General features: G+C 48.1%; 2 protein-coding genes and 2 long non-coding RNA genes across 6 annotated transcripts in view; 3 read left to right on the top strand and 1 right to left on the bottom strand.

Moving 5' to 3' along the window:
* Positions 1–24,081, top strand: part of camsap3 (calmodulin regulated spectrin associated protein family member 3) — an 87,020-nt gene extending 62,939 nt beyond the window's left edge. For 2 of the 3 annotated variants that reach the window (XM_033051020.1, XM_033051022.1), the window contains 13 exons: positions 3,451–3,589; positions 4,724–4,863; positions 6,256–6,349; positions 7,155–7,203; positions 8,431–8,507; positions 10,601–10,676; positions 11,861–13,880; positions 16,013–16,137; positions 16,746–16,948; positions 18,857–18,950; positions 20,937–21,049; positions 21,764–21,882; positions 22,682–24,081. In XM_033051020.1, coding sequence (XP_032906911.1) covers positions 3,451–3,589; positions 4,724–4,863; positions 6,256–6,349; positions 7,155–7,203; positions 8,431–8,507; positions 10,601–10,676; positions 11,861–13,880; positions 16,013–16,137; positions 16,746–16,948; positions 18,857–18,950; positions 20,937–21,049; positions 21,764–21,882; positions 22,682–22,978 — 3,546 coding nt within the window. In that variant the 3' untranslated portion in view covers positions 22,979–24,081. Of the gene's footprint in view, positions 1–3,450; positions 3,590–4,723; positions 4,864–6,255; positions 6,350–7,154; positions 7,204–8,430; positions 8,508–10,600; positions 10,677–11,860; positions 13,881–16,012; positions 16,138–16,745; positions 16,949–18,856; positions 18,952–20,934; positions 21,050–21,763; positions 21,883–22,681 lie in introns of all 3 variants that reach the window. The other variant, XM_033051021.1, reaches the window with a different exon arrangement.
* LOC116991990 lies at positions 14,175–14,819 on the top strand. Its single transcript, XR_004409874.1, has 2 exons — positions 14,175–14,223; positions 14,295–14,819. It is a non-coding gene; the product is annotated as an uncharacterized LOC116991990 (long non-coding RNA).
* Positions 24,082–24,084: 3 nt separating the features above from the next.
* On the top strand, positions 24,085–25,965 carry LOC116991989. Its single transcript, XR_004416947.1, has 2 exons — positions 24,085–24,856; positions 24,956–25,965. It is a non-coding gene; the product is annotated as an uncharacterized LOC116991989 (long non-coding RNA).
* A 557-nt stretch (positions 25,966–26,522) lies between these two features.
* Positions 26,523–27,259, bottom strand: part of xab2 (XPA binding protein 2) — a 34,675-nt gene continuing 33,938 nt past the window's right edge. The window contains exon 19 of the mRNA XM_033051024.1: positions 26,523–26,813. Coding sequence (XP_032906915.1) covers positions 26,752–26,813 — 62 coding nt within the window. The 3' untranslated portion in view covers positions 26,523–26,751. The remainder of the gene's footprint in view (positions 26,814–27,259) is intronic.

The raw sequence follows: 27,259 nt of genomic DNA, 5'->3' as shown, positions 1-27,259 counted from the left end.
AGATGTTATTGAACCTGGAGGTCATGGTTTTCAGCCTCCTCCACCTTCTTCCCAATGGTAGGGATGGAATGAGAGTGTGGCCAGGGTGGTGTGGGTCTGGCAACACTGGCTGCATTGATAGGGTAATCAATATTATCAAAGACATTTGGAAACAAGTGAAATCATCAGCAGACGTGGATGGTCCATTTTCCCTTGAAACCCGCAGTCCTTCTGATGAATAGACTTTCGACAATAGACAATAGGTGCAGGAGTAGGCCATTCGGCCCTTCGAGCCAGCACCGCCATTCAATGTGAACATGGCTGATCATCCACAATCAGTACCCCGTTCCTGCCATCTCCCCATATCCCTACTTTATGATGCAGATGTAGATAACCAGATGTTGCCTGTGCAGTTGCTACAGATGTGGCCTGGGGCTGTGTGCACGGGTCGAATCTAGTTATGTACATCTGGTGGTGGGGCTGCATCTACATCTCCAGTGACCCAGGGTCGATCCTGACTTCCAGTGGAGTCTGCAAGATCTCCCAGTCACTATCTTGGTTTGAGGTGTCTACAGATCCCTGCATCTCAAAGACGTTCTGGGCCTCTGTAAATGACTCTGTGTGTAGGTCGCTGGCGAGGGTGATCGAAGGAGAGTTGGTGGGTGGGTGACAAACCAAGTTGAAGGGACACAGGGAAATAAGGAGGGATGGGACTAATGGGATTGCCCTGTTGTGGGCTGGCATGGAACTGATGGGCCAAATGTGCACCCTTACATTGTTAGAGTTAACTCCTGAGTTGAATGGAACTTCAAGGCTTCTGTCAATGTGGTCTTTATAGAGCTTGTATTTTATGGTTCGTTATTGTGTCTCGTGAAACCACCTGATCTCTGTGTCATGAGGTTCGATCATTTTTAAAGTTAATCTTTACCAACTCCAAGCCCCAGAGCTTCTCTGTCTTCCCATTCTGAATAGACTTCACAAAAATGGCCTCACTAAAAAACATCCGATGTATTCCACAGTCAAAATTCTAATACTTCGCCCCCCATAATGTCTGTGCCGAACATGATGCCAGGTTAAACTAATCTCCTCTGCCAGCATGTGATGCATATCCCTCCATATCCATGTGCCTCTTAAATGTCACTATCCTACCTGCCTCCACCACCACTCCTGGCAGCACGTTCCAGGCACCCACTACTCTCTGTAAAGAAAGAATTCCCTGCTGTCAGAAGAGGTAATTGAGGCAGGTACTGTAACAGCACTTACAAGACACTTGGACAGGTACATAGACAGGAAAGATTTAGAGCAATATGGACCGTACTAGGATATATGGGACTATCCTAGATGGGGCATCTTGGTCAGTATGGACGAGTTGGGCCGAAGGGCCTGTTTCCGTGTTCTATGACTGTGATTCTAGGTGGATATTAGGGTAAATGGTACCTTGGGCATAAGAAACAACTAACTGGATGTCCCTCTGAAACAAGTCACCTTGTCCTGCTGGACACAAAGTCCTGGAGTAACTCAGCGGGACAGGCAGCATCACTGGTGAGAAGGAATGGGTGACGTTTCAGGTCGAGACCCTTCTTCAGACTGAGAGTCAGGGGAAAGGGAAACGAGAGATATAGACGATGATGTAGAACCAATGAATGAAAGATATGCAAAAAAGTAACGATTCTCCTGATGTCTGTTAAAGAATGGAAATGTGGTGTCTTTCAGCGATATTTTACGGCGGAATAATGCAGTCTAACGAGGCATGCCATCTTTTTACTTTTTCACTTCATGCACAAATCCTTTTTGATTTAATTTCTGTGCAGTACCGTGCAGTACCTATCTGGCTTGCAGAGTGACCACCAGTGTCTTTTTCCATCCAAGTGCATGAACCATATTCAGTCCATCACAACTGGATTAGCATGAGAGTTCTCTTTAAGCATTGTCTTGTTGGAATGCCCCGAGTCCTGTCTTGCAGTGTCTTTGATCAGACTTTGTTTATCCTCCTTTTTTTAAACTAAGAAACGACTGGCCTTTAACTGAACGTTGGTTTGATGAATTAATGTTGATATTGTTGAACTGTGCAAGGTTTAATACAGCCAACCCACTGGTATAGAAGTATCATGGGAGCTATCGTCCAATGTTCAAAGTCCCTGGTACAACAGGAAAATTTGGCCTCTGAATATCTATTTCCCTCTAACCCATGCGAGTGTTTAGGTTGAATCTAGTGCTGATTTTTGATTCTGAAATCCTCTTGAATTGGTTACAAATTATATTTCTTTTCCCTCCCCTCTCACAATGATGTTTATTGACTTTGATGGAATATTGATTGGTATTAATCTGGACGGCGTTTAGTTTGAGGGGACTGAATTGATGTAGATGGCAGCTGAGTTTTCCCAGTGTGTTCCAAGTTGGATTTGTTCCTCTTGCTTTGAGCTGGATTACCTTCCCCGGCTAACTTGACCAATGAGAATAACATGAACCCATCTGTCCTTCAATAAAATACCTCCACTATTCTCCCACCAGTGCCCTCATATCCATGGGAACATTCACTCATGTCAATTGATAGAGTCTGAAGAAATTGATAGTCCCAGCTGTAATCAGGCAATTAAATTGGAGAACAGGGTGACAAAAGGGCAAAAAAAATGGTCTTGAACCCTCTAAACTGGTTAGAGTAGTTCCCAATGCAATGGGGGAATTGGATTAAATGTTATTAGTGGTTGGATTCCTTTAACTAACGAAAGTTCTAATGTATTCTGCTGTTACGATAGCGGTTCCCTGAAAGTATTTGGAGTTTCTGAAAATTAGTTTACTTTAGAGATACAGTGCGGAAACACCGAATCCGACCAGCGATCCCCGCACATTAACACTACCCTACACACACCAGGGACAATTTTACATTTGCACCAAGCCAATTAACCTACAAACCTGTACGTCTTTGGAGTGTGGGAGGAAACCGAAACTGTAGGAGAAACTGTGAGGCGATAGGTGACCCATGTGCGTGCTTCTAAATAACGTACCACTGCCTTCAGGTTATGTAGCGGGCCCCTAGTGCAGTAGAATCTCTTGGCTTCACCAGCAGGTGTTAAGTTGCTCCAATGGCAATTTCTAACTTGAGCAGGAAGCCAGTTGTGTGGCTCGTGGTAGATCCTTGTTACAGAGGCCAACTCCCAATGTGATTGATGGACCTGGGAGAACGCCTGGGACAAAATTAACCTGGGTGTCCAAGGGCTTTGACGAGGAGATGATTTCTCCAGTGAATTAATAGACGAGGACAGAATATGTGGTGGGCCCATTTAATACGGCACATTTGTGCCAGTTATTGGGCACTTGGTCTTCAGCTTGTCAAAGTAGCGCTGGTTGGGTTGGTTACTTGTGAAGTTAAACAGTACTAGTGGATATTTCAATCCCTCTCCAGCCCCTCCACCATACTCAAACTCACCCCGTCTGTTTCCAAAACTGAGATTGTGTCTCCCTTCTAACCAGATTCGTTACAGGAAGGATAAAGTGCTGAGCAAGCAGACTCCCTGCTTCCCCTCGGTGTCACAGCTGAAGGATCTGGCCAATGGTTGTGCTGTGGCAGCCCTGATCCACCACTACTGCCCAGAGGTGCTACGGCTGCAAGGTGAGTGGACGCTGGCGTTACTGACCGACCTCCCTTCCATCGACTCCATCTACACCTCATGCTGCCTCGGCAAGGCCAGCAGCCCAGACCATCACACACAAACCAACCTCCCTTCCACCGACTCCATCTACACCTCACGCTGCCTCGGCAAGGCCAGCAGCATATTCATAATTGGAGGAACAGCATCTCATATTTCGCTTGGGCATGTATTGTCTTTCCGCTGGTCTGCAGCAACAAAAGCTTTTCGCTGTACCTCGGTACATGTGACAATAAACAAAACTAAACGTGACTGCATGGGTTTCCGATTTACACCCACTTCCCAATGACGTGCGGGTTTGTAGGTTAATCGGCCCTCTGTAAATTGCCCCTAGTGTGTAGGGAGTGGATGAGATAGTGGGATAACATGGAACTAGTGTGAACGGGTGATCGATGGTCGGTGTGGACCTGGTGGGCCTAAGGGCCTGTTTCCACGCTGTATCTCTAAACTAAACCAAACCTAACCAAAGCAAACCAAACTAAAGTAAACTTTAGTTTTCATATTGGGTGAGGAAAGTAACGAATAGTGAGTGTGTGGATCATCTCCCAGGAGAACCCTATGGCCAGTATCTCAGTGTGACAGGGGGCCAAGAATTCATGGCATGGTGTAAACTGTGTTCTGCTCCGATCCCAAGTGTGGAGAGCAGTCCGAAGTGTCTGACATGAAACGTCACCTATCCATGTTCTCCACAGCGGGCGGCTGCCTGACTTGTTGAGTTACTCCAGCACTCTGTGAAACGTCACCTATCCATGTTCTCCACAGATGCTGCCTGACCCGCTGAGTTACTCCAGCACTTTGTGAAACGTCACCTATCCATGTTCTCCACAGATGCTGCCTGACCCGCTGAGTTACTCCAGCACTCTGTGAAACATCACACCTATCCATGTTCTCCACAGATGCTGCCTGACCCGCTGAGTTACTCCAGCACTTTGTGTCCTTTTTGTGTATTAACCAGCATCTGCGGTTCCTTGACTATTTATCTCCGAGTTGTCTCAGATGGACGGCCGGTCACTGAGGGCCGGGTTGGTGTTAGTGATGACTGTTCTTTCAGTTGTCCTCTCCTTTCCCCTTTCTCATTCTCTCCACTCTTTCTCCAGATATCTGTCTGAAGGAGACCATGTCGGTGGCAGACAGCCTCTACAACCTGCAGCTGGTTGTGGACTTCACCCAGGAGTATCTGGGGAGTTGCTGCCACCTGGGGCTGGAGGACATGCTCTACACCCCGCCCCTCCTAAAGGTAACGGCTGATTTACACCAGGGCAGTATTGCCATTGGTGACGTATGGAGCTTGGTTATAGGATCGTAACATACAGGGGCAAGATTAGGTCATTTGGCCAAGTCATTGAGTATTTTCATCAAATCACTGAGTATTTTCATCAACATTGAGTATTTTCATCAAATCACTGAGTATTTTCATCAAATCACTGAGTATTTTCATCAACTCATTGAGTATTTTCATCAAATCACTGAGTATTTTCATCGTCATTGAGTATTTTCATCAAATCACTGAGTATTTTCATCAACATTGAGTATTTTCATCAAATCACTGAGTATTTTCATCAACATTGAGTATTTTCATCAAATCACTGAGTATTTTCATCAAGATTGAGTATTTTCATCAACTCATTGAGTATTTTCATCAAGCCATTAGGTATTTTCATCAACTCATTGAGTATTTTCTTTGTCATCGGGTATTTTGGCCAAGTCATTGGGTACTTTTAAAGCAGAGATAGATAGGCTCTTGATTAGTAAGGTTGCCAATGGTTATGGGGAGAAGGCAGGAGAATGGGGTTTAGAGGGAAAATAGATCAGCCATGGTTGAATGGAGGAGTAGACTCAATGGGCTTCAGCGGGCTTTGTTCTCACCTACCTTGCAGCCTGATGAATCTCTGAACTTTCTGCCTCTTTGTAATGTGAGTCAGAGCTGTAAACTTACTGATGCAAAACGTGGAACAGCTGCTCATGTAATCATTTATCAACTCGAGTCTCCCAAGATGTTTAAAACACAGTGGGTTAGGTTTAGATAATTTACAAGGTGGACCAGTTTGTTTATACAGATTGTCTTTAATTGGGCTTGAAACTCTCTCCCTGACCTCTATGCCTCCCAGACATGCTTTTTAAAGATAGACACAAAATTCTGGAGTAACTCAGCGGGACAGGCAGCATCTCTGGTGAGAAGGATTGGGTGACGTTTCGGGTCGAGACCCTTCTTCAGACTGAGAGTCAGGGGAGACATAGAGATATGGAAGGGTAAATGCCCCTGTCCCACTTAGGAAACCTGAACGGAAACCTCTGGAGACTTTGCGCCCCACCCTAGGTTTCCGTGCGGTTCCCGGAGGTTTTTGTCAGTCTCCCTACCTGCTTCCACTACCTGCAACCTCCTGCAACCTCCAGGAATTGCACGGAAACCTTGGGTGGGGCGCAAAGTCTCCCGAGGTTTCCGTTCAGGTTTCCTAAGTGGGACAGGGGCTTAAGGTGTGAAAACGAGAGATCAAAGGGGCCAAAGTCCAAGGAAAATGTAGAATGGATCATTGTTGTTTGAGGAAGCTCCTGGAACCTATGAACTTGTGCTTTGATCCAATCGGTAGGCTTGGACTGATGTCTGCATGTGTCTCTTCTTCTTCCACAGATCAACATCTTGGTGTTTGTGGCTGAGCTCTTCTGGTGGTTTGAGATATTGAAGCCCGAGTTTGTACGCCCGAGAGACGGTCCCAATCTAGAAGGTAGGCGATGCTGTAGACCAGTGGTTCCCAACCTTTTTTAGCTCATGGCCCCCTTGAGATCTTTTAATTTTTCTGTGCCCCCCCCCCCATTGACATTATTAGCGGAAAAAAAGTACTTCAATATTATAATACCTTCCATAAAAATATCAGTGTCTATTAATTGCACATAATATTCTCTTTTATTCTATTCCACAAACATCAAAAATATTTTGTGGGTTCAATAAAACAACCATTTATAATCATACATTAAAAATATATTTCAACGACATAGATTTAAATTTATTAGAACTGAAATTTAGGAGGCCACAGGGTGGGAGTTCTGTGGAACCCCTTCGTTGAGCCGGTGGCCCCCTAAATCCCAAAAATTTTCTGTGGCCCCCCTGAGATTTGCCATGGCCCCAGGTTGGGAATCACTGGTGTAGATGGTTGTCCTGATAACCGGTTGGAATTCCAGCCGAGCTTCAGGGCAAGGAGGAGATGCATGCTGTGCAGACACTCACCCACGGAGTTACAGGCTGATGGAAAATATCCATTGACTTGGCCTCCGCAGCCTTCCGTGGCGATGAATTCAAGATTCACCACCCTCTGACTCAAGGAATTCCTCCTCATCTCCTTCCTAAAGGAACGTCCTTCAATTCTGAGGCTGTGACCTCTGGTCTTAGACTCTCCCACTAGTAGAAACATCCTCTCCACATCCACTCTATCCAGACCTGAAACGTCACCTATCCATGTTCTCCAGAGATGCTGCCTGACCCGCTGAGTTACTCCAGCACTCTGTGTTTATTTTCTTTGTCTCCCTTCACAGATCTACCGGGAAGTGGACCTAACACACCCACTGGTGCCGAGTGCAGCAGGTGAGCCTTCGGGCGCTGGGTCCTTGAGTGGAGTTCAGGTGTGGCCCTGACATGCAGGGAATTCTGCTGGGATGATTCCCGGGGAGAGGGCGCAGTGTTGTTGACTGGGGAGAGGGAGGGTGAGGGGAGGGGTGGTGTATGGGCAGGGGGGAAGGGAGGGGAGAGGTTTGTAGGGAGGGGGATGGGGAGAGTCGAGTCAAGTCACATTTATATCTATAGCACATTTAAAAAACAACTCTCGTTAGCCAAAGTGTTTTACATTTGTTGTAAGAATAGTATAAACAAACAAACTACATACATATAGTGAGGAGGGGTGGGATGTGGGGAGGGAGAGGGGGAGTGTTGTGAAGGTGGGGGGATACGGTGGTGTGTGGGGGGAGAGGAGGGGTATGGGGGAGGTGAGCGCTTGTTCTCGTTCTGCCACGTTTGGTTTTGGGAAATTCCTAAGTGTTCCCTGGCCCCGTCCGCACCTAGTGTCAATGTTATTGTGGACGCAGCTGTGTGCGGAGTTGTTCAGTGGATGGGGGGCTGTGGAGAGCCTCAGCACTGAGACAGACACAGCCCGTCACCCCACATGCCCCCCCCCCCCCCCCCCCCCCCGTTCCTGCGTTAATGTGTGGAGCTCAACATTGTGTGTGACTGATTCTGACGTCTGGAACCTGGAACTATGTACAATGCCAACCTTGGAACCAGATCAGAGTCTTTCTTTGTGGATTGTAAAAATAGAACATGGAATAGCAGAACAGGAAGAGGCCCTTCGGCCCACTGTGTCGTACACTTAAACTGATCTCCTCTGCCTGCATGTGGCTACAACTCTAAGCCAGCAGCGGTAGAGTTGCTGCCTCCCGGCGCCAGAGACAGGGGTTCGATCCTGACCACGGGCGCTGTCTGTGTGGAGTTTGCACGGTCTCCGCGTGACCTGCGTGGGTTTTCTCCGGGTGCTCCTGTTTCCTCCCACATTCCTAAGATGTGCAGTTATGTAGGTTAATTGGCTTTGGTATAATTGTAAATTGTCCCTGGTGTGTGTAGGATAGTGTTAGTGTGCGGGGATCGCTGGTCGGCACGGACTCGGTGGGCCGAAGGGCCTGTTCCTGGTCCAGACAGAGAGCGAGCGAGCTCCCATCGTGTCCGTCTCTCTCTCTCTCTCTCTCTCTCTCTCCACAGCTTGCCCGCTCCAGGTGACGGACAATAATCACTCGGATTGATTGTAAACTCTGTTTATTTCAGCCATTTTCCTGCCTTCCTCCTCAAGCAGCCCTTCCTGCCCGTTGTGCAGCAAACCTCCCCAGGACGACCCAGCTCAGGTAAGGCCAACTCCCTCACCTGCACCTTCCCCACAGGAATCTGGCCCAACATTCAAACATGAGCTAGAGACCCGGGTTCGATCCTGACCACGGGCACTGTCTGTGTGGAGTTTGCATGGTCTCTGCGTGACCTGCGTGGGTCTTGTGGCTAAAGGGATCAGGGGGTATGGAGAGAAGGCAGGTACAGGATACTGAGTTGGATGATCAGCCATGATCATATTGAATGGCGGTGCAGGCTCGAAGGGCCGAATGGCCTCTACTCCTGCACCTATTTTCTATGTTTCTATGCAATCCCCTTGGATTTATCCAAATGTCTGGGATTTAGCATTAGGTCATATTGTCATAAGTGATAGGAGCAGAATTAGGCCATTCGGCCCATCAAGTCTACTCCGCCATTCAATCATCTTTCCCTCTCAACCCCATTCTCCTGCCTTCTCCCCGTAACCCCCGACACCCGTACTAATCAAGAATCTATCTCCTCTTTAAAAATACCTAATGACTTGACCTCCACAGCCTTCTGTGGCGATGAATTCCACAGATTCACCGCCCTCTGACTAAAGAAATTCCTCCTCATCTTCCTAAAGGAAGGTCCTTTAATTCTGAGGCTGAGACCTCTGGTCCTAGACTCTCCAACTAGTGGATGCATCATCTATTCGGAAACATCACTATTCGGTATCACATTGAATCCCTTTGTCTCACTCTGTGAGCTGGTTGAAGGCTAATGACATCTTGTTTTCCAGAGTGGTTTACAATAGTGGTTTACCTGTGGCAGTTTAACAAAACCCATTGAGGATTACAGTGTGTTTTTCCGCATGGCTGAAACTTCTGATTTGCTCCATAGCCCCACCCAGAAACAGTAACAAAGCTGCTGCAGTGAAACTCAGTGGGGAATGTTGGCAGTGTAAATCATTAAAGGACATAATACTCTTGCCCAGAGTAGGTGAATCGAGGACCAGAGGACATGGGTTTCAGGTCATAGGGAAAAAATTGAATAGGAATCTGAGGGGTAACTTCTTCACACAGAGGGTGGTGGGTGTAATGAACAAGCTGCCAGAAGAAGTAGTTGAGGCTGGGATTATCCCAACATTTAAGAAACAGTTGGACAGGTACATGGATAGGACAGGTGTGGAGGGAAATGGGTCAAGCGCAGGCAGGTGGGACTAGTGTAGTTGGGACATGTTGGCCGGTGTGGGCAAGTTGGGCCGATGGGCCTGTTGCAACACTGCATCACTCTATGACACAGAGTGCTGGAGTAACCCAGCGGGTCGGGCAGCATCTGTGGAGAAGATGGATAGGTGGCATTTTGGGTCAGGACCCTTCCTCTGACCCACCGACTCCACACTGACCATTTATCGTTCTTCTCCGGACTGATTTTAGTGGATGAGAGAAAGCTGGTGGAGAGGTGGGGGCAGGACTAAGCTCGGCAAGTGATAGGTGGATGTAGGCGAGGGAGTTGATTGGCAGAAAATTGGGCAAAAGCCAGAGTGAGAATGTGTAAATTGTCACATCTTAATCAAAGGCCTAGATAGAGTGGATGTGGAGAGGATGTTTCCACTAGTGGGAGAGTCTAGAACTAGAGGTCATAGCCTTAGAATAAAAGGATCTATCTTTAGGAAGGAGATTTCTAGTCAGAGGGTGGAGAACCTGTAGAATTCATTGCCACAGAAGGTTGTGGAGGCCAAGTCAATGGGTATTTTTAAGTCAGAGGTAGATAGATTCTTGATTAGTACAGGTGTCAGGGAGAAGGAATGAGAATGGGATTGAGAGCAAACAGATATGTAAACATGTGTCTGAAGAAGGGTCTCGACCAGAAACATCACCCATTCCTTCTCTCCAGAGATGCTGCCTGTCCCGCTGAGTTACTCCAGCACTCTGTGTCTATCTTCGGTTTAAACCAGCATCTGCAGTTCCTTCCTACACAAATCTGTAAACCTAGTTCTCTGTAGAAAATATAATAAATATACAAAAAATAGATCAATAAATAAAAAAAATTAAATATAATGCAGAATCAAAACAACGGCCGAGGTGAATCTCTGACCATTTGTTAATCTGTTTAAACACAAACATTGCCGATCTCTCCCTTGTCTTCCCAGGACCATTGCATCACTCCACTTCAATGTCACAAGTCGACTCTTTTGGGAAGGCCTGGACCATGAAACAGCTTAAGAGGTAACTACATCATGGTGTCATGGTACAGCAGTCATTGAAAGTAGGCATGCAGGTGCAGCAGGCAGTGAAGAAGGCGAATGGTATGTTAGCTTTCATAGCAAAAGGATTTGAGTATAGGAGCAGGGAGGTTCTACTGCAGTTGTACAGGGTCTTGGTGAGACCACACCTGGAGTATTGCGTACAGTTTTGGTCTCCAAATCTGAGGAAGGACATTATTGCCATAGAGGGAGTGCAGAGAAGGTTCACCAGACTGATTCCTGGGATGTCAGGACTGTCTTATGAAGAAAGACTGGATAGACTTGGTTTATACTCTCTAGAATTTAGGAGATTGAGAGGGGATCTTATAGAAACTTACAAAATTCTTAAGGGGTTGGACAGGCTAGATGCAGGAAGATTGCACCCGATGTTGGGGAAGTCCAGGACAAGGGGTCACAGCTTAAGGATAAGGGGGAAATCCTTTAAAACCGAGATGAGAAGAACTTTTTTCACACAGAGAGTGGTGAATCTCTGGAACTCTCTGCCACAGAGGGTAGTCGAGGCCAGTTCATTGGCTATATTTAAGAGGGAGTTAGATGTGGCCCTTGTGGCTAAAGGGGATCAGGGGGTATGGAGAGAAGGCAGGTACGGGATACTGAGTTGGATGATCAGCCATGATCAAATTGAATGGCGGTGCAGGCTCGAAGGGCCGAATGGCCTCTACTCCTGCACCTAATTTCTATGTTTCTATCATGGTGAATGTAGCCGGGGGGAGGGGAGGGGAGGGGGAGGGGGAAGTATAAGTTTAGTTTCGCTTAGTTTATTGTAGTTTGGGGTAGTGTTGTTTACGATACGATACAATAGAACTTTATTTATCCCAGGAGGGAAGGTAGACAAAAATGCTGGAGAAACTCAGCGGGTGAGGCAGCATTTATGGAGCGAAGGGAACAGGCAACGTTTTGGGCTGAAACCCTTCTTCAGACAGGAGGGGAGTAAGGCTCTAGCAGACTGTGAACTTGGTGGAGGAGCTGCCTGTCTCCCCTGAGATCAGGCAACGCTGCACCTCCGCAGTGTTTATACTAAGCTACACTAAATTGGGGTAGCGAGAGAAAAATAGATCAGCCATGATTGAAATGGCAGAGTTGACCTTGATGGGCTGAATGGCCTGATTCTGCTCCAATGACTTATGACCTTTGACTTGTGTTCAGCAGACCGCTCTCTCAGGCCATCTCCTTCAGCATTCCCTTCGGGCTGGACAGCGATGTGGACGTTGTCATGGGTAATCCCATTGGATTAATGAGGTCCGTCAGCTCCGACAGTCTGACCGCCAATGTCTACCGATCGCACGGTGGTCTACCGGGAGCGCCCTACGGCTGCGGCCAGGAGCCGGTCAAGGATGATGTCCTGGCCAACGAGAACGGGCTGGTCATGTCTCCAATGGTATCGAGGAAAGGCCCACCAGTGGCCAAGGACCATCCGGGGATCCAGAGGCCAGTTGAAAACGGGGTGTCCGATGACCACATGGAACTGCCCACCATTGAAGAGGCGTTGAAGATCATTCATAACGCAGATAAACTGGAGCCTAGGCTTCGACCCGAGGGGGCACCGGATGGGTTCTTCCTTCATGGGCCCAACATAACTGAAGGATTTCCCAAACCCAATGACACCAGGTTTGACCAGGAGGGTTCCTGCAAGTCCTCCAACTCAGGGAAGGATTCGGGAATCCCAGCATCAGGCGGCTGCCAGGCCAACAGTGGGGACCTCCCGTCAGAAGACGGGGTCTGTTCCCGGGACGATGACTCGGTCCTGAGAGACAATAGTCTGGACTCTGATGTGGAGGACTCTTCCAGGCCGGCCCTGGAGAAGGATGGGACCAGCAAAGACGAGTGTACGTCGTGTCTCAGCTCGCTCAGCTCGCAGGGGGAGAGTGTGGGCTCCTCGGGCTCTGGTGTGAAGATGACCAGCTTTGCGGAGAGGAAGATGAGGAAGGTCAGTCCGGCAGAGGGCAGGTCCACTGTCTCGCTGAAGACCACTCCGGACAGCGTGGACCTGAATGACCAGGCGATGGCCAGCTGGGTCCAGAAGCCAGACGAGAGTCCGAGCCGGAACCTGGCTCTGGCCACCGAGATGAACCAGCTGGGCATCCGTCTGGAGGAGAAACGACGGGCCATCGAAGCGCAGAAGAAGAGGATCGAAGCCATCTTCGCCAAGCACCGGCAGAGGCTGGGGAAGAGTGCCTTCCTGCAGCTGAAGAAGAGAGAGGAGGGCGTCGAGGCTCCGGAGAGCAGCGTCGCGGCTGAGAGTGGAGAGAGGAAGTTGTCGCTGGAGGAGAGGCTGTCGAAGATCGAGGATGAGGAGGAAGTGGACAGTCCACCTACTCCGGCCGGCAGAACCTCGGAGAGCCCGAGCAAGAACCCAGAGGCCGAACAGGTGAAGCTGAAGGTCCTGGACCCACCACGGGAGCCCGAGACAGAGTCGGACATAGGGGAGTACAACAACGCTGTGGCCAAGCTGAACTCAGCCTTGTCCTCTCTTCAGACGGACATGCAGAGGTTGCAGCAGCAACAGGACACCCTGATGGACACAAAGAACTCCCATGCTTGGGTCATCCCCGCCTCCAAGTCCTCCGGTCAGCGGGCGCCCCGAGACTTCCAGCCCCCCCGCTCTGCCGATTTCCCCACCCCTTCCACCTCGCCCTCCCGCAAGCCCGCCTCCGCTGCCTCCCGCTCCCCTCAGGCAGCACAGAAGAAGAACCACCCTACCCCTCCAAAGAGTCCACGCCACTCCAGACCCGTGGAGCTGAAGATCCCGCACTTGACCCGCGTCCTCACCCCACCCCAGAACGTGGACTCGCTGCCCCACCTCCGCAAATTCTCCCCGAGTCAAGTGACCGTCCAGACCAAGTCTTCCATCTGCTTCGGAAATGTCCAGGAGCCTGATATTGACGCCAGGTCAAAGGTGAGGCCGGTTGGCCCAGTTGCAAAGGTCAACAGCCGAGCCAACGACATGGAGAACGTGGGCAACCTCAGGCCGGTCGGGCCAATTGTACCTCAAACGTCCAGCGAGCAAGTGGACAACCCTTCCTCTGCCAAACGGACTAGTTTAATCGAGATACCACTGTCTTCCTTGACGGGGCTGGAAGATGGTGACGATGAACTAGAGGGAACTGAAGACTCTACAAGCGACCAAGTGGACTCTGAACACAAGTCCGTGGGCTTCTTCTTCAAGGTTGGTAGCCCTTGGTTCTGGTTCTTACTGCATTACCTTCTGCACACACTAGGCACTGACTGGGCATGTTGTTTAATGTGTGTCCTCGTGCTTTGGTTAGAGATAGGGTTAGGACCCTCTTTGCTCTTTTTAAGAACCTCTTCAAACACCCACCTCAAGTCAAGCTATTGGTCGCCTGTCCACAGATCTCCCTCTTTGGCACATTTAGTTTAGTTTAGAGATACTGCGCGGAAACAGGCCCTTCGGCCCACCGAGTCCGCACCGACCAGCGATCCTTGCACACTAACACTATCCTACACACAGGTGGTATCGGGACAGGCGTTGCATCTCCAGCAGGTTGCAGGTATTTCCTTCGCTCCATAGATGCTGCTGCACCCGCTGAGTTTCCCCAGCAATTTTGTGTACTACCTGCAGGTGAAAGCGCCTGGTTTGGTTGGAAGGGACGTATGAAGCAAGGAGTTACAGAGGTAGTGGTCTCTGCAGAAGGCAGAAGGAGGTGGGGATGGGAAGATGTGACTGGTGGTGGTATCACGTTGAGGGAGACGGGAATGTTGGAGAAGGGAAAGGGGGATGGGGGGTAAAACGAGACGAACAAAATGAGCAAGTTATCTAAGTATTGGTGAATTCACAGTTGACTCCATTAGACGGCAATGAGCGTGGGGCACAGGGTGATTGTAGTGTCATTAGGAAGTGATGGTAGTAGTGAATGGTGCAGGTACGGATCCGTACAGCCCACTGTAAGATCGGTACATGGGGTAAGGCCGCCTTCATTGCCACCACCACAACAAAAGGTTGCTACAAAAATAGTCACCACTGAGTGGTTTGCGCTAGTGTTTTTATTTAAATTAGTCCTCGTCAGACCAGAATGACCAGATTCCTGTCGGAACTGAATGTAAACATTAACTTTGGCTGCAAACAAGGAACTGCAGGTGTTTTTTTTTTTACAAAAAAAAAGACTCAACGTGCTGGAGTAACTCGGCGGGTCAGGCAACATCTCCGGAAAACATGAATGGGTGAGGTGTTGGATCGAAACCCTTCTTGCGTCTCATTGCCTGATCAAGGGTCCGGAACCAAACCATCACATGTCCATGTTCTCCGGAGATGCTGCCTGACCTGCTGAGTTACTCCAGCACTTTGTGTCGTTTTTTTTGTAAATCAGCATCTGCAGTTCCTTGCTTCTTGAACTTTCGTGGTCACTTGCGATGGAACAACGCCAACATTCCAGGAATTACTTGGTGGAACTCGTCTGGGTTGCCTCCCATGACAGTATTGAATAAAGGGACCAATGTAGACAAATATAATCGATTTAATCAATGGCCAAGTCAAATAAAAAATAACGATATTGGGAAACAAAAACTATATTTGATCATTGATGCTAAAATTCAAAGCGGGAATACACAGCAGGTCGGGCACCATCTGTGGAGAGTCAATGCTTTACATTGGATCATTTGGTTTTCTCGTGTAAAGCCATTGATCAGTTTCAGTTTAGTTTATTGTCACGTGTAGCTTTTGTTGCGTGCTAACCAGTCAGCGGAAAGACAATGAATGATTACAATCGAGCCAATTAGTGTACAGATACATGATGAGGGAATAACGTTTAGCGCAAGGTAAAGCCAGCAAAGTCCAATTGAAGATAGTCTGAGGGTCACCAGTGAGGTAGATAGTAGTTCAGCACTGCTCTCTGGTTGTAGTAGGATGGTTCAGTTGCCTGATAACAGCTGGGAAGAAACTGCCCCCGAATCTGGAGGTGTGTGTTTTCACACTTCTGTACCTCTTGCCTAATGGGAGAGAGGAGGAGGAGTGGCCAGGGTGCGATGCCCTTGATGATGCTGCTGGCCTTGCTGAGGCAGCGTGAGGTGTAGATGGAGTCAATGGGAGGGAGGTTGGTTGGTGCGATGGTCTGGCAGTCTTGGATGGAGCTACCTTGGATGGATGTCTATCTCCACAAATGCTGCCTGACCTGCTGAGCGTTTACAATAAGATGTTTCTAAAACATTTACGCTCGGGTTATTGGAACTGGTCCCCACACACTCGACCTAAGGTTGATCCACCAGCTGCTTTTAAATTGAAGCCAAAGGCTATAACCGGACTATTTCTGAGATGTTTTGTAATTATGTGCCAACTTGCTACAGGATGAGGCCAAGGCTGAAGAGGAGATGGCTTTGAAGAGAGCCGCTCTGATGGAGAAGCAGCAGAAACGCACGGAGGAATTCAGGAAGAGGCGACTTTGGTTGGATGCGGAGAAAGAGCAGACCAGGTGAGGGATTATAATGTGGTACCTCTCTACATCACCGCCTATATCTCTCGTTTCCATTTCCCCCACTCTCAGACTGAGCAAGGGTCTCGACCTGAAACATCACCTATTCCTTTCTTGCAGAGATACTGTCTGACCCGCTGAGTTACTCCAGCACTTTGTGTCTATCTTCAGTTTAAACCAGCATCTGCAGTTCCTTCCTGCACAATGCTGCCTTGTATTACTTTGGAGCAAGTCCCTGACAACCACTGTAGACAAGGCTTTAGATTAGTTTAGTTTGGTTTAGAGACACAGTTGTGGAAACAGGCCCTTCGGCCCACCGAGTCCATGCTAACCATGATCGCCCCATCCTACACACTAGCGACAATGTTCAGAAGCCAATTAACCTTCAAAACTGCTCGTCTTTGGAGAGTGGGAGGAAACCGGGGAACCTGGAGAAAACCCACGCGGTCACAGCGAGAACGTGCAAACTCCGTACAGACAGCACCCGTAGTCAGGATGGAACCCGGGTCTCTGGCGCTGTGAGGCAGCAACTCTACCACTGCTCCACTGTGAGAGTGTAAAATGAACGGAGATATTCGGGTTTTAATTGTTGAGCTGTTTGATTCCAGGCAGCCGGTGGAGGAGGAACGACCAGAGAAAAACTTCATCAAACAGGAGTACCTGCGGCGGCAGCAGCTGAAGGTGATGGATGACCTGGACAAGGTCCTGAGGGCAAAGTCTTCCGCAAACCGAGGGAAAAAGCCCCGTCCCAAATCCTCTGTCTTTCGGGACGACTCTGTGCTGACCCGCAGTCCGGTCAAGGGGCTTCTAGGTGGGTTGTACTTTAGTTTAGAGATACAATGCTCTTCGGCCCACCCAGTCCATAAGGTCACAAGGAATAGGAGGAGAATTAGGCCATTCGGCCCATCGTCCACTCTGCGATTCAATCATGGTTGATCTATCTCTCCCTCCTAACCCCATTCTTCTGACTGCTCCGAGCACACTAACACTATCCTACACACACTAGGGACAATTTACAATTTTTACTAAAGCCAATTAACCTACAAACCTGGAATGTGGGAGGAAACCGGAGCACCCGGAGAAAACTCACGCAGGTCACGGGGAGAACGTACAAACTCCACACAGACAGCGCCCGTAGTCGGGATCGAACCCGGGTCTCAGGCGTTGTAAGGCAGCAGCTCTACCGCTGCGCCACCGTGCCACCCATCCTCCGAATGGCAGCCCATCATCTTGCAGATGTCCAGAGATACAGATTTATGCGTCTCGACCCATTCCTTCTCTCCAGAGATGCTGCCTGGCCCGCTGAGTCATTGTGCATGAGTCCAGCTTTTTGTGTCTATTGACAGTAAAGCACTCTTGATTCGTGAGATTCAGCGCGGAAACAGGCCCTTCGGCCCACACCGACCATCCATCGCCCATTCTAAACGGGGATGTGAAAGTGATAGTCTGGTTGTTATCCTATCCCTATTAACGGGATCTTCCTGTGTCGATGTGTTGCCCTGTTCCTGCATCATTGCAGGGCCCATCAATGATGCCAACACTACAGTCTCATGATAGGTTCTCAACGCTCCCTCCAGTGGCAGAAACCCTCAACTACAAGTGTGGGGAAGGTGGCCTCTGTTAGTTTACATAGAAACATAGAAATTAGGTGCAGGAGTAGGCCATTCGGCCCTTCGAGCCTGCACCGCCATTCAATATGATCATGGCTGATCATCCAACTCAGTATCCTGTACCTGCCTTCTCTCCATACCCCCTGATCCCTTTAGCCACAAGGGCCACATCTAACTCCCTCTTAAATATAGCCAATGAACTGTGGCCTCAACTACCTTCTGTGGCAGAGAATTCCACAGATTCCACCACTCTCTGTGTGAATTTTTTTTTCTCATCTTGGTCCTAAAAGATTTAGTTTAGTTTAGTTTAGAGACACAGCGCGGAAACAGGCCCTTCGGCCCACCGAGTCCGTGCCGGCCAGCGATTCCCGCTCACTAACACATGGGTACATGGTAGGGGGGGGGGGGGGGGTACAGCAAGAGAATGGTTCTGAGGGGAGAGGGGAGGATGGGGCGATGAATAGTTCTGACCCCTCTCTGTCCCACGGGGGGGGGGGGGGGGGGAACTAGGGACAATTTACAATTTTTTACCAAACCTAATTAACCTACAAACCTGAAGTTTGAAGAAGGGTTTCAGTACGAAACGTCACCTATCTCCTCCGCTCCATAGATGCTGCTGCACCCGCTGAGTTTCTCCAGCATTTTTGTGTACCTTCGATTTTCCAGCATCTGCAGTTCCTTCTTAATAACCTACAAACCTGTACATCTTTGGAGTGTGGGAGGAAACCAGAGCACCCGGAGAAAACCCACGCTGGTCACGGGGAGAACGTACAAACTTCGTACAGACAGCACCCGTAGTCAGGATCGAACCCGGGACTCTGGCTCTGGGAGACAGCAGCTCTACCGCTGCACCTTTGGTTTTCCCTCACACTCCAAAGACGTACAGGTTTGCAGGTTAATTGGCTTGATAAAATTGTAAATTGTCCCTAGTGTGTGTGTGTGTGTTAGCGTGCAGGGATCGCTGGCCGCCACGGACTCCGTGGGCCGAAGGGTCTGTATCCGCGCTGTATCTCTAAACTAAACTAAACTTTGCAGAAGAACTTTTATTTCTAGTTTTGTATTGCATTGTAGCATTGACCGCCCGCCCGCCGTTCTGCTTTTACTTCCAGGCTCCAGACTGAACAAAGTCTACTCGCGCTCCACACTCTCCCTCTCCACCATGGTCAATGACTCCAACAGTCTGTCTGTCAAGAAAAGCCCAAGGTACCAACTCTCTGCTGATCTTCTGGCTCGTGCACAGGGTGGAGGTGGAGGTGGAGTTGGGGGTGGGGGTTGGATGGTGGGAGTTGGGGGTGGGGATGGGGGTGGGGGGTCAATTCAATTCAATTCAATTCAATTCAATTCAATTTATTGTCATTTGGACCCCTTGAGGTCCAAACGAAATGCCGTTTCTGCAGCCATACATTACAAACAAATAGACCCAAGACACAACATAATTTACATAAACATCCATCACATTGCTGTGATGGAAGGCCAAAAAAAACTTTTCTCTCCACTGCACTCTCCCCCCCGATGTCAGAGTCAAAGTCAAAGCCCCCGGCGGGCGATGGCGAATTGTCCCGTGGCCATTAAAGCCACGCCGGGTGATGCAAGGTCGCACACCGGGTCTTGGTGTTAGAGCCCCCGGCGCGCGCTCGCAATCCCGCGGCCATTCCAAGCCGCGCGGGGCGGTGATGTAAGGCCCCGCTCCAGGAGCTCTTCAACCCCGCAACTCGGGCGGGAGAAGTCGCCGTTGCGGAAGCCCCAAAAAGCGGTCTCCCCCCAGGGACCCGCGGGCTCCCGGTGTCACTGTCCGCCAAACCCGCAGTTGCAGCCTCCGAATCTCCGGAGGTCGGGTCAGTGGGGAGATGGACATCTGCAGCATGTGGGAGTGATTTATCTAATCATTGCCAGATTGTAGTTTATGGGGGGGGGGGCCTCTTTTCATGTTGTGCGTGCAACACTAGAATGGGGACCACATCTCCAGCATTATTCCATGGACTGTGAAGGGGAACAACCTGAGGTGATGAAACATGACTGTCTAAACTTTAAGGAATTAGGCATGATGTTGCCAAGATGGTATGAGGATGTTCCCAGGACTAGAGGATGTGAGCTACGGGGAGAGGTCGAGTAGACTGAGACTCTATTCTTTGGAGCGCAGGAGGATGAGGAGAGATCTTATAGAGGTGCATAAAATCATGAGAGGAATAGATTGGGTAGTTGCACAATCTCTTGCCCAGAGTAGGGGAATCGAGGACCAGAGGACATATTGTAGGTTTAGGGTGAAGAGGGGAAAATTTAATAGGAATCTGAGGGGTAACTCTGGAGGGAGGTGATGGGAATGTGGGGAGAATTAAATTATCGGAAAGGAAGCTAGTTGGTTTACACAGATTTTTTGTGAGTGAAATAATGAGTCATTAAAGTGTTTAACCCAGGCAATACTGCACGTCTAATACTTGCTATTGCTTCTCTTGCAGCACAGGAAACATTGGACTGAATAGGTATATTTAAGAACAAATGGAATAAATCCTGCTGTTTACAGGGTTTACAGTCGCCGCTGTTTGCTTCATGAAAGACTGAGGCTGGAACAGAAGTTGCTTAATGCTGTAAACATCAGTGGTTCTTCCATGCTTTGCTTTTCTTCACCCATCAATGAATGTCCTTAGTGCAAGTTCCTTGTTGTGTAGTTTAGTCCGTTGTAGTCTCCTCGTTGTACCTGTGTCATGATTTAATTCCCCGTAAAAATCAGGCTGTATTTTATATTCTGTACAAAACAGAGTGCAGCAGGAACTCAGCGGGTCAGGCAGCATCAATGGAGGGAATGGACAGACGACGTTTCGGGTTGAGACCCTTCTACAGGCACCCTGACCCACTGAGTTCCTCCAGCACTTTGTGTTTGACTGTCTATAAAATACAGCCTCATTTTACAAGATTCCAGCATCTGAAGATTCTCTGCGTTTTATACATATTTACATTGTTCACGGATTTGTGTGGCACAATCTAGCATGCATGGGCAACAAGGCAAGTGAGTTTGGCCTCTCAGTGCTGTCACTTTTCCAGGGTATTGTTTATAACTGTTATCCATTGCAGGCTGTGTTGGTTATAATTGTCACATAGATGCCAAGAACTCTTGATTTTGTTCCTGTTGACAGCGGTTCTCTCGTTTCTATTTTATTCATCAGATTTGTCATGTTTCCCCCCCCCCCACAGGAATTCCCCCACAGGGCTCCAGTCTCCGAACCGACTGGGGAACCACAATGGGGAGAAGGACTGGGAGAATGCATCAACAGCCTCCTCACCTGCCTCCATCCCAGAGTATACAGGTGAGTGATCTGTGAGTGGAGACTGGGTAGAGACCTCTCCCATAGAGAGGTACAACATGGGCAGCACAGTGGCGCAGCGGTAGAGTTGCTGCCTCACAGCGCCAGGCACCTGGGTTCCATCTCGACTGCAGGTGCTGTCTGTACGGAGTTTGCACGTTTTCCCCGTGATCTGCATGGGTTTATCCGAGATCTTCAGTTTCCTCCCACACTCCAAAGGCGTACAGGTTTGTAGGTTAATTGGCTTGGTATAAGTGTAAATTGTCCCTGGTGTGTGGAGGATAGTGTTAGTGTGCGGGGATCGCTGGTCGGTGCGGACTCGGTGGGCCGAAGGGCCTGTTTCTGCGCTGTATCTCTAAACTAAACTAATTAACTTGCACGTCTTTGGAGTGTGGGAGGAAACCGGAGCACTCGGAGAAAACCCATGTGGTCACAGGGAGAACGTACAAACTCCGTACAGACAGCACCTGTAGTTGGGATCGAACCTGGGTCACTGGCACTGTGAGGCAGCAACTCTACCGCTGTGCCACTGTGCCTCTCTCCAGTTGGGGCCATAAGATAATTTAGAGTAGAATACAATACTCAATCAGCTTTGTTAGTTTCTCTCTCCGGATGCTGCTTTGGGAGGGCTAACTGGAGCCCTAATTGTATTAATGCCCAGCTCCACTGAACTTAAAAAAAACACTCACTCAAATACATTATCTTTCCCTCCCACAGGTCCAAAACTCTACAAGGAACCCAGTGCCAAGTCGAATAAGTACATAATACAGAACGCGATCGCTCGCTGCTGCCTGGCTGGCAAGGTGAACGAGCCACAGAAGAATAAGATATTGGAGGTGAGATTGATTGTTCTTTGGTCACACCAGTGGGAGGCGCTATGCCACTTACTCTCTGGAGTTTAGAAGAATGGGGGGGGGGGGGGGGGCCACACTGAATCTTACCGAATAGTGAAAAGCCTGGATAGAGTGGATGTGGAGAGGATGTTTCCACTAGTGGGAGAGTCTAGGACCAGAGGTCACAGCCTCATAATTAAAGGACGTTCCTTTAGGAAGAAGACGAGGAGGAATTTCTTTCACTAGGGGGTGGTGAATCTGTGGAATTCTTTGCCACAGACGGCTGTGGAGGCCACAAGTCAATGGATATTTTTAAGGCAGAGATTGATAGATTCTTGATTAGTACGGGTCTCTGAGGTTAAGGGGAGAAGGCAGGAGAATGGGGTGAGGGGGAAGAGATAGATCAGCCATTAGTGAAAAGGTGTAGTAGAATTGATGGGCCGAATGGCCTAATTCTGCTTCTATCACTTATGTCCAATATCTAGGATAGTGCTCGTGTACGGGGATTGTTGGTCGGCATTGTATCTTTAAACTATCCCATGGCGACTGTGTATACTGTCTCAGTGTACTAGTGCACTTGGTATACCAAGTATACAGATACAGTACCAAGTATACACTTGGTACTGTATCTGAGAAGCTTATCTAAGATGTATCTATGTACAGTGATACTTGTACTGAACTGAATACAAAATGTATATCACCGTACCTCGGTACAGGTGATAAATAAAGTACCATACTAAACTAAACTTGATGGCACATTCTGACTGGGGTGTTGCATTTACCACCTTCTGTTTCCTTGCAGGAGATTGACAAAAGCAAATCGAATCACTACCTGATCCTGTTTCGGGACAACAGTTGTCAGTTCCGTGCTGTGTACACCTTTCCCCCAGAGTCGGAGGATATGCATCGCGTGGCTGGTGTTGGACCCAGGGTCATCACTAGAAACATGATCGAGACCATCTTCAAGTACAACTCGGACCGGAAGCAATTCACCCAGATCCCCAGCAAGACCCTCTCTGCTGGCGTTGATGCAGTCACCATCCAAGGCCACTTGTGGCAGACCAAGAGGCCGGTTACACCCAAGAAGCCATCCAAATGATGGACTCTTCTTCCTCCCCATCCCTCCTCATCTCTGTACAGACGGACAAGTCAAATCCTTGCGGTCCCAACTTGCCATCTCGTTTCTTCTTCCCCTCCCCTCACCCACTTTTCTACTGGTTCTCACGGATTGTTGAGGTGTTGTCCTCTCACATTTCTGCATGCAGTTCCCATTCACCGCCAACGTTGAAGCAAGCGGGGGCGATGCCTGTGTCCCGTGGATTAAGGGGGGGGGCTACAGGCCTGACGTCACACCGGGAGATATCATCCCAAAGGATTCACACATGAGTGGAGGTGGGAGCACTGGACAACACTGTCCAAAACTATAAGCACTAAAGATTTGGTAACAAGGTCAAAATGTTTTTTTAAAACAAACTAGATGTATAATTTTGTTTTTGAAGCTTGATTCCTGATGATTACTACTGATGACCGAAATATTGTCTGTAAATATATTAGAGCTATTTAAATGATTTAGCTGTTTGTATAGATGAAATATTTAAGTTTCTGTTTCTTGGAAAGAATGGTCGGGTGTTGAAAATAAGTTTGCAAGTTACTGTACATAACTTGTTCCAGTATTTGGTGTATAAAACAATGTGCTGTTGAGGTTCTATATTCCAAATGGTCGATGGAACCTACCTACCTGCCTGCCTGCTTTGTCGGAAGAATGAATAATTATCTTTACTCGCTAACTTGATAAGCTGTATGTTCTCAGACCTAAACTATCTCAAGAGGCAATGGTGAATGTCAGGGTGGCCCCCTGGTTAAAGTTGCAGCTCAGTTGTTCAATTAATGGTTGCTCTTCCCCAGCATTGTCCAGGGCTGGGATAAATGTTAAAATGGCTGGATTGAGTTTCCAGAAGGCAGACAAGAATCTTAGATCCTCAGTGTGCATTGAGTTAGCATTAAACATGCGGTCCTGAGCTGTTGAAACACGTTCAAGTGGAGGCCATGGCGTTCAATCCTAGCAAGCTGCCCTTCAGAAGGGTCTTCTTCTGACTCTTTAATGCCCCTGTCCCACTTAGTAAACCTGAACGGAAACCTCTGGAGACTTTGCGCCCCACCCAAGGTTTCCATGCAGTTCCCGGAGGTTGCAGGTAGTGGAAGCAGGTAGGGTGACTGACAAAAACCTCTGGGAACCGCACAGAAACCTTGGGTGGGGCGCAAAGTCTCCAGAGGTTTCCGTTCAGGTTTCCTAAGTGGGACAGGGGCATAAGGATGTCTTCAGGATGGGTGTTGGCTGCTCAGATGTTAGCTATGCTGTCGGAGAAAGGATCTTCTGGTTGGCCTGCCAATGTTACAATGGATTGACTAAGTTCACATCCAGGCCTACTTTGTTCTGGAGTTACAGATGATTCCAGGTATCTATGCCAACGTTGTCTTGGCACCACTTGGAAATCCTGGATCTGATGAGTATTCCATGCAAAACGCTCAGCTTTGCATCGGGTTTGAAAGGAGTCTGCCTACGGTTTAATTAATGATGGATGTTCTGTCTTGTTTTTCAGTACATAAATGTAGAAAATCCACATCTCCAATTTTTTTAATGTTATTTATTTCTTTAGAATTCTGTCAAAGTTGTTTTTCTTCCCTGTGGATATGTGTATAAATTGCAGAGTTAGAAAATGTGCAGCAGTTTCGCTCTGTCCACCATGACATGAGCAGGTATCTGAGCTGCCTTGGTCATTACAACATCACAGCACTTTGCTTGTGTGTTTGCAAGCAAACTTGTTTGGGACTTTTTATATCCCTTGTCTCCCCCACCTTCCCTCCCTCCCCACCAAAGAAAAAAATAATTAGTGCTCTTTTATTTTTGCAGCAGTTTGCCAAAACTTGTCAACTCCAGTGTCCAGCAGATTAGTTGAAAGGTCCACTTTTTGGTGGAGTTGGTGACCTGGTCTTGGTGTTGTATTCCTGTACGCTGACTGCATTAGCTTTCAGCAAAGGCCTGGTTACCGGTCAGGTGAATCCTGGCTGCATTCAGTGCTCTTGTCTGTCATTATGGAGAGCTGCCTTGTGGAGACATCATGGATTGACTGGATGGTTTGGTGTATCAGATGAAGGGGACTGAGGTTTGCTGGATCAATGCGAGGGGCTGGAGTTTGTACACTTATGTTGATGAGAATCATGAATTCCTGAACTAATCATGCACTTTTATTTTATTTAAAGTTTCTATTTTGGCAACAATTTCCTTAAAAAGGTGAACTGGACTCTGTAGGAATTGCATTATGAACAATTAGCTTTTAGTTCTGTGTTGAAATTTTTTTTTTTCACATCTCCAACCAAATATTTGAATCTTGGTAACATTCCATCAGATGGAAGGTTTGTATTTTTTGTTGAAATAAAGCCCTACCTGATTGTTAATTCTATGCCGTGCACAGTTCTGCTCAGGGTAGCAGTGAAGTGAATTGTGGACCAGTTGGGCGACTGATGTATCTGAGTTTTGAACAAGAGTCAGAGGCTGCTGGTAATCTTGCCCCCTTCATCACTGCCTAAACACAACCTGCTAAAGGGTTAGAATAGTTAGTTGGCCGAGTATGTGTTACAGGACAGGAGTTGAGCTGAGGGGTCTAAACAAACATGAGAGCGTTTGCACTGTGGAATCTTGACGTCATCGGTCTGAAGAAGGGTCTCGACCCGAAACGTCACCCATTCCTTCTCTCCAGAGATGCTGCCTGTACCTGCTGAGTTACTCCAGCATTTCTTGTCTGTCTTCAATGTAAACCAGCATCTGCAGTTCCTTCCTACTACACACGCCATCGGTACAGATTAGTGAATGCATCCTTTTTGTTTTGTCCACTGCCATTGTACTTTCACTGTGGATTCCGTATTCGCTGGTTACTATGATCAGGATATCTGCCCCAGAGACAAGCAGCTGTAAGCATAGAGGGTGGATTACATGTCCACAGCTGTGGGACTTGGGATCTGTATTACTAGAAGGAATAACATGACAAAAATATCTTGAATTTAATAAACAATTTACATAAATGCAGATTGTTTTTGCCTGAATTCTGTTCTAAGTCAGAGAGAACATGACATTGAATGTTGCATACTTCCTCAGTCTGAAGAAGGGTCTCGATCTGAAACGCCACCCATTCTTTCTCTCCAGAGATGCTGCCTGTCCCGCTGAGTTACTATAACATTTTGTGTCTATCTTTATATGTTGTATACAACTTTGGTGATCATTATCTGAGGTCAGACTGTGGTTATTCTGCCCTGTGCACTATGAGTCCTCATTGATGGGTATATTGATATCTAGCTGACAATAAGTGTACAACACAAAAGGCATGCAGGCAGAGTTTAAAGTGAGTACGAAAGGCACATAATGCTGGACTAACTCAACAGTTCAGGCAGCATCTCTGAAGAAGGGTCCCGATCCAAAACGTCACCTATCCACGTTCTCCAGAGATGCTGCCTGACCCACTGAGTTACTTCAGCACTTAGTCAGTGTCTTTCCTTGGTAAACCAGCATCTGCAGTTCCTTGTTTCTAGAAAAAGTGAGTAACATTGGTAATTTAGTCTAACCAGACAACATATGCCTTTGACTGTTATGCATTTAAGACTTGACCTTTATTTAAATCATTTAGAATCTAGCTGTAGACGTACATTTCAACGGCAGGGAGGATGGTGTGTGACTGAAACAGTTGCTGTGGAAGCAGCGAGTCTTTGGAGCAGTTCAAGTTGGTACCTGACGTAACACAGGGCCAAGGGAACTGTGCATCCTTTCCGGTTATCGAAGGCATTGGAAGACCAGACAAGGACTGAGCGTGGTATCACATCCTAGTCGTCCTTCAAACCACCAAACACAGCTGTGGGCACTTCCTTCTGCTCCAGAGGTACCTCTGAAATAGACAACCAAAACACAAAGTTAGTTATTGTGAACGTGATTCAAATCGATGTGTACAAAATCAAATCGCCAATGCACAGTGATAAGGTGGAAGTATTTTATTTTAGAGATACAGCATGAAAACAGGCCCTCGGTCCACTGAGTCCATACCGACTAGCGATCCACATACACTAACACTATCCTACACACACCAATTTACATTTACACCAAGCCAATTAACCTACAAACCTGCACGTCTTTGGAAACCAAAGATCTCGGAGAAAACCCACGCAGGTCACGGGGAGAACGTACAAACTCTGTACAGACATCACCCGTGGTCAGGAACGAACTCGGGTCTCTGGCGCTGTGAGGCAGCAACTCTACCGCAGAGCCATCTTGCTACTGGACATGCCATTTTTGTCATTGGATGTGCATTTTTTAAACAGCGCTTGGCGTTTGGAG

This window comes from Amblyraja radiata, chromosome 35 (genome assembly GCF_010909765.2).
Source record: "Amblyraja radiata isolate CabotCenter1 chromosome 35, sAmbRad1.1.pri, whole genome shotgun sequence".
NCBI lineage: Eukaryota > Metazoa > Chordata > Chondrichthyes > Rajiformes > Rajidae > Amblyraja > Amblyraja radiata.
Note: the sequence above shows the minus strand (reverse complement) of the source record. Positions and strands in the feature narration are given on the sequence as shown.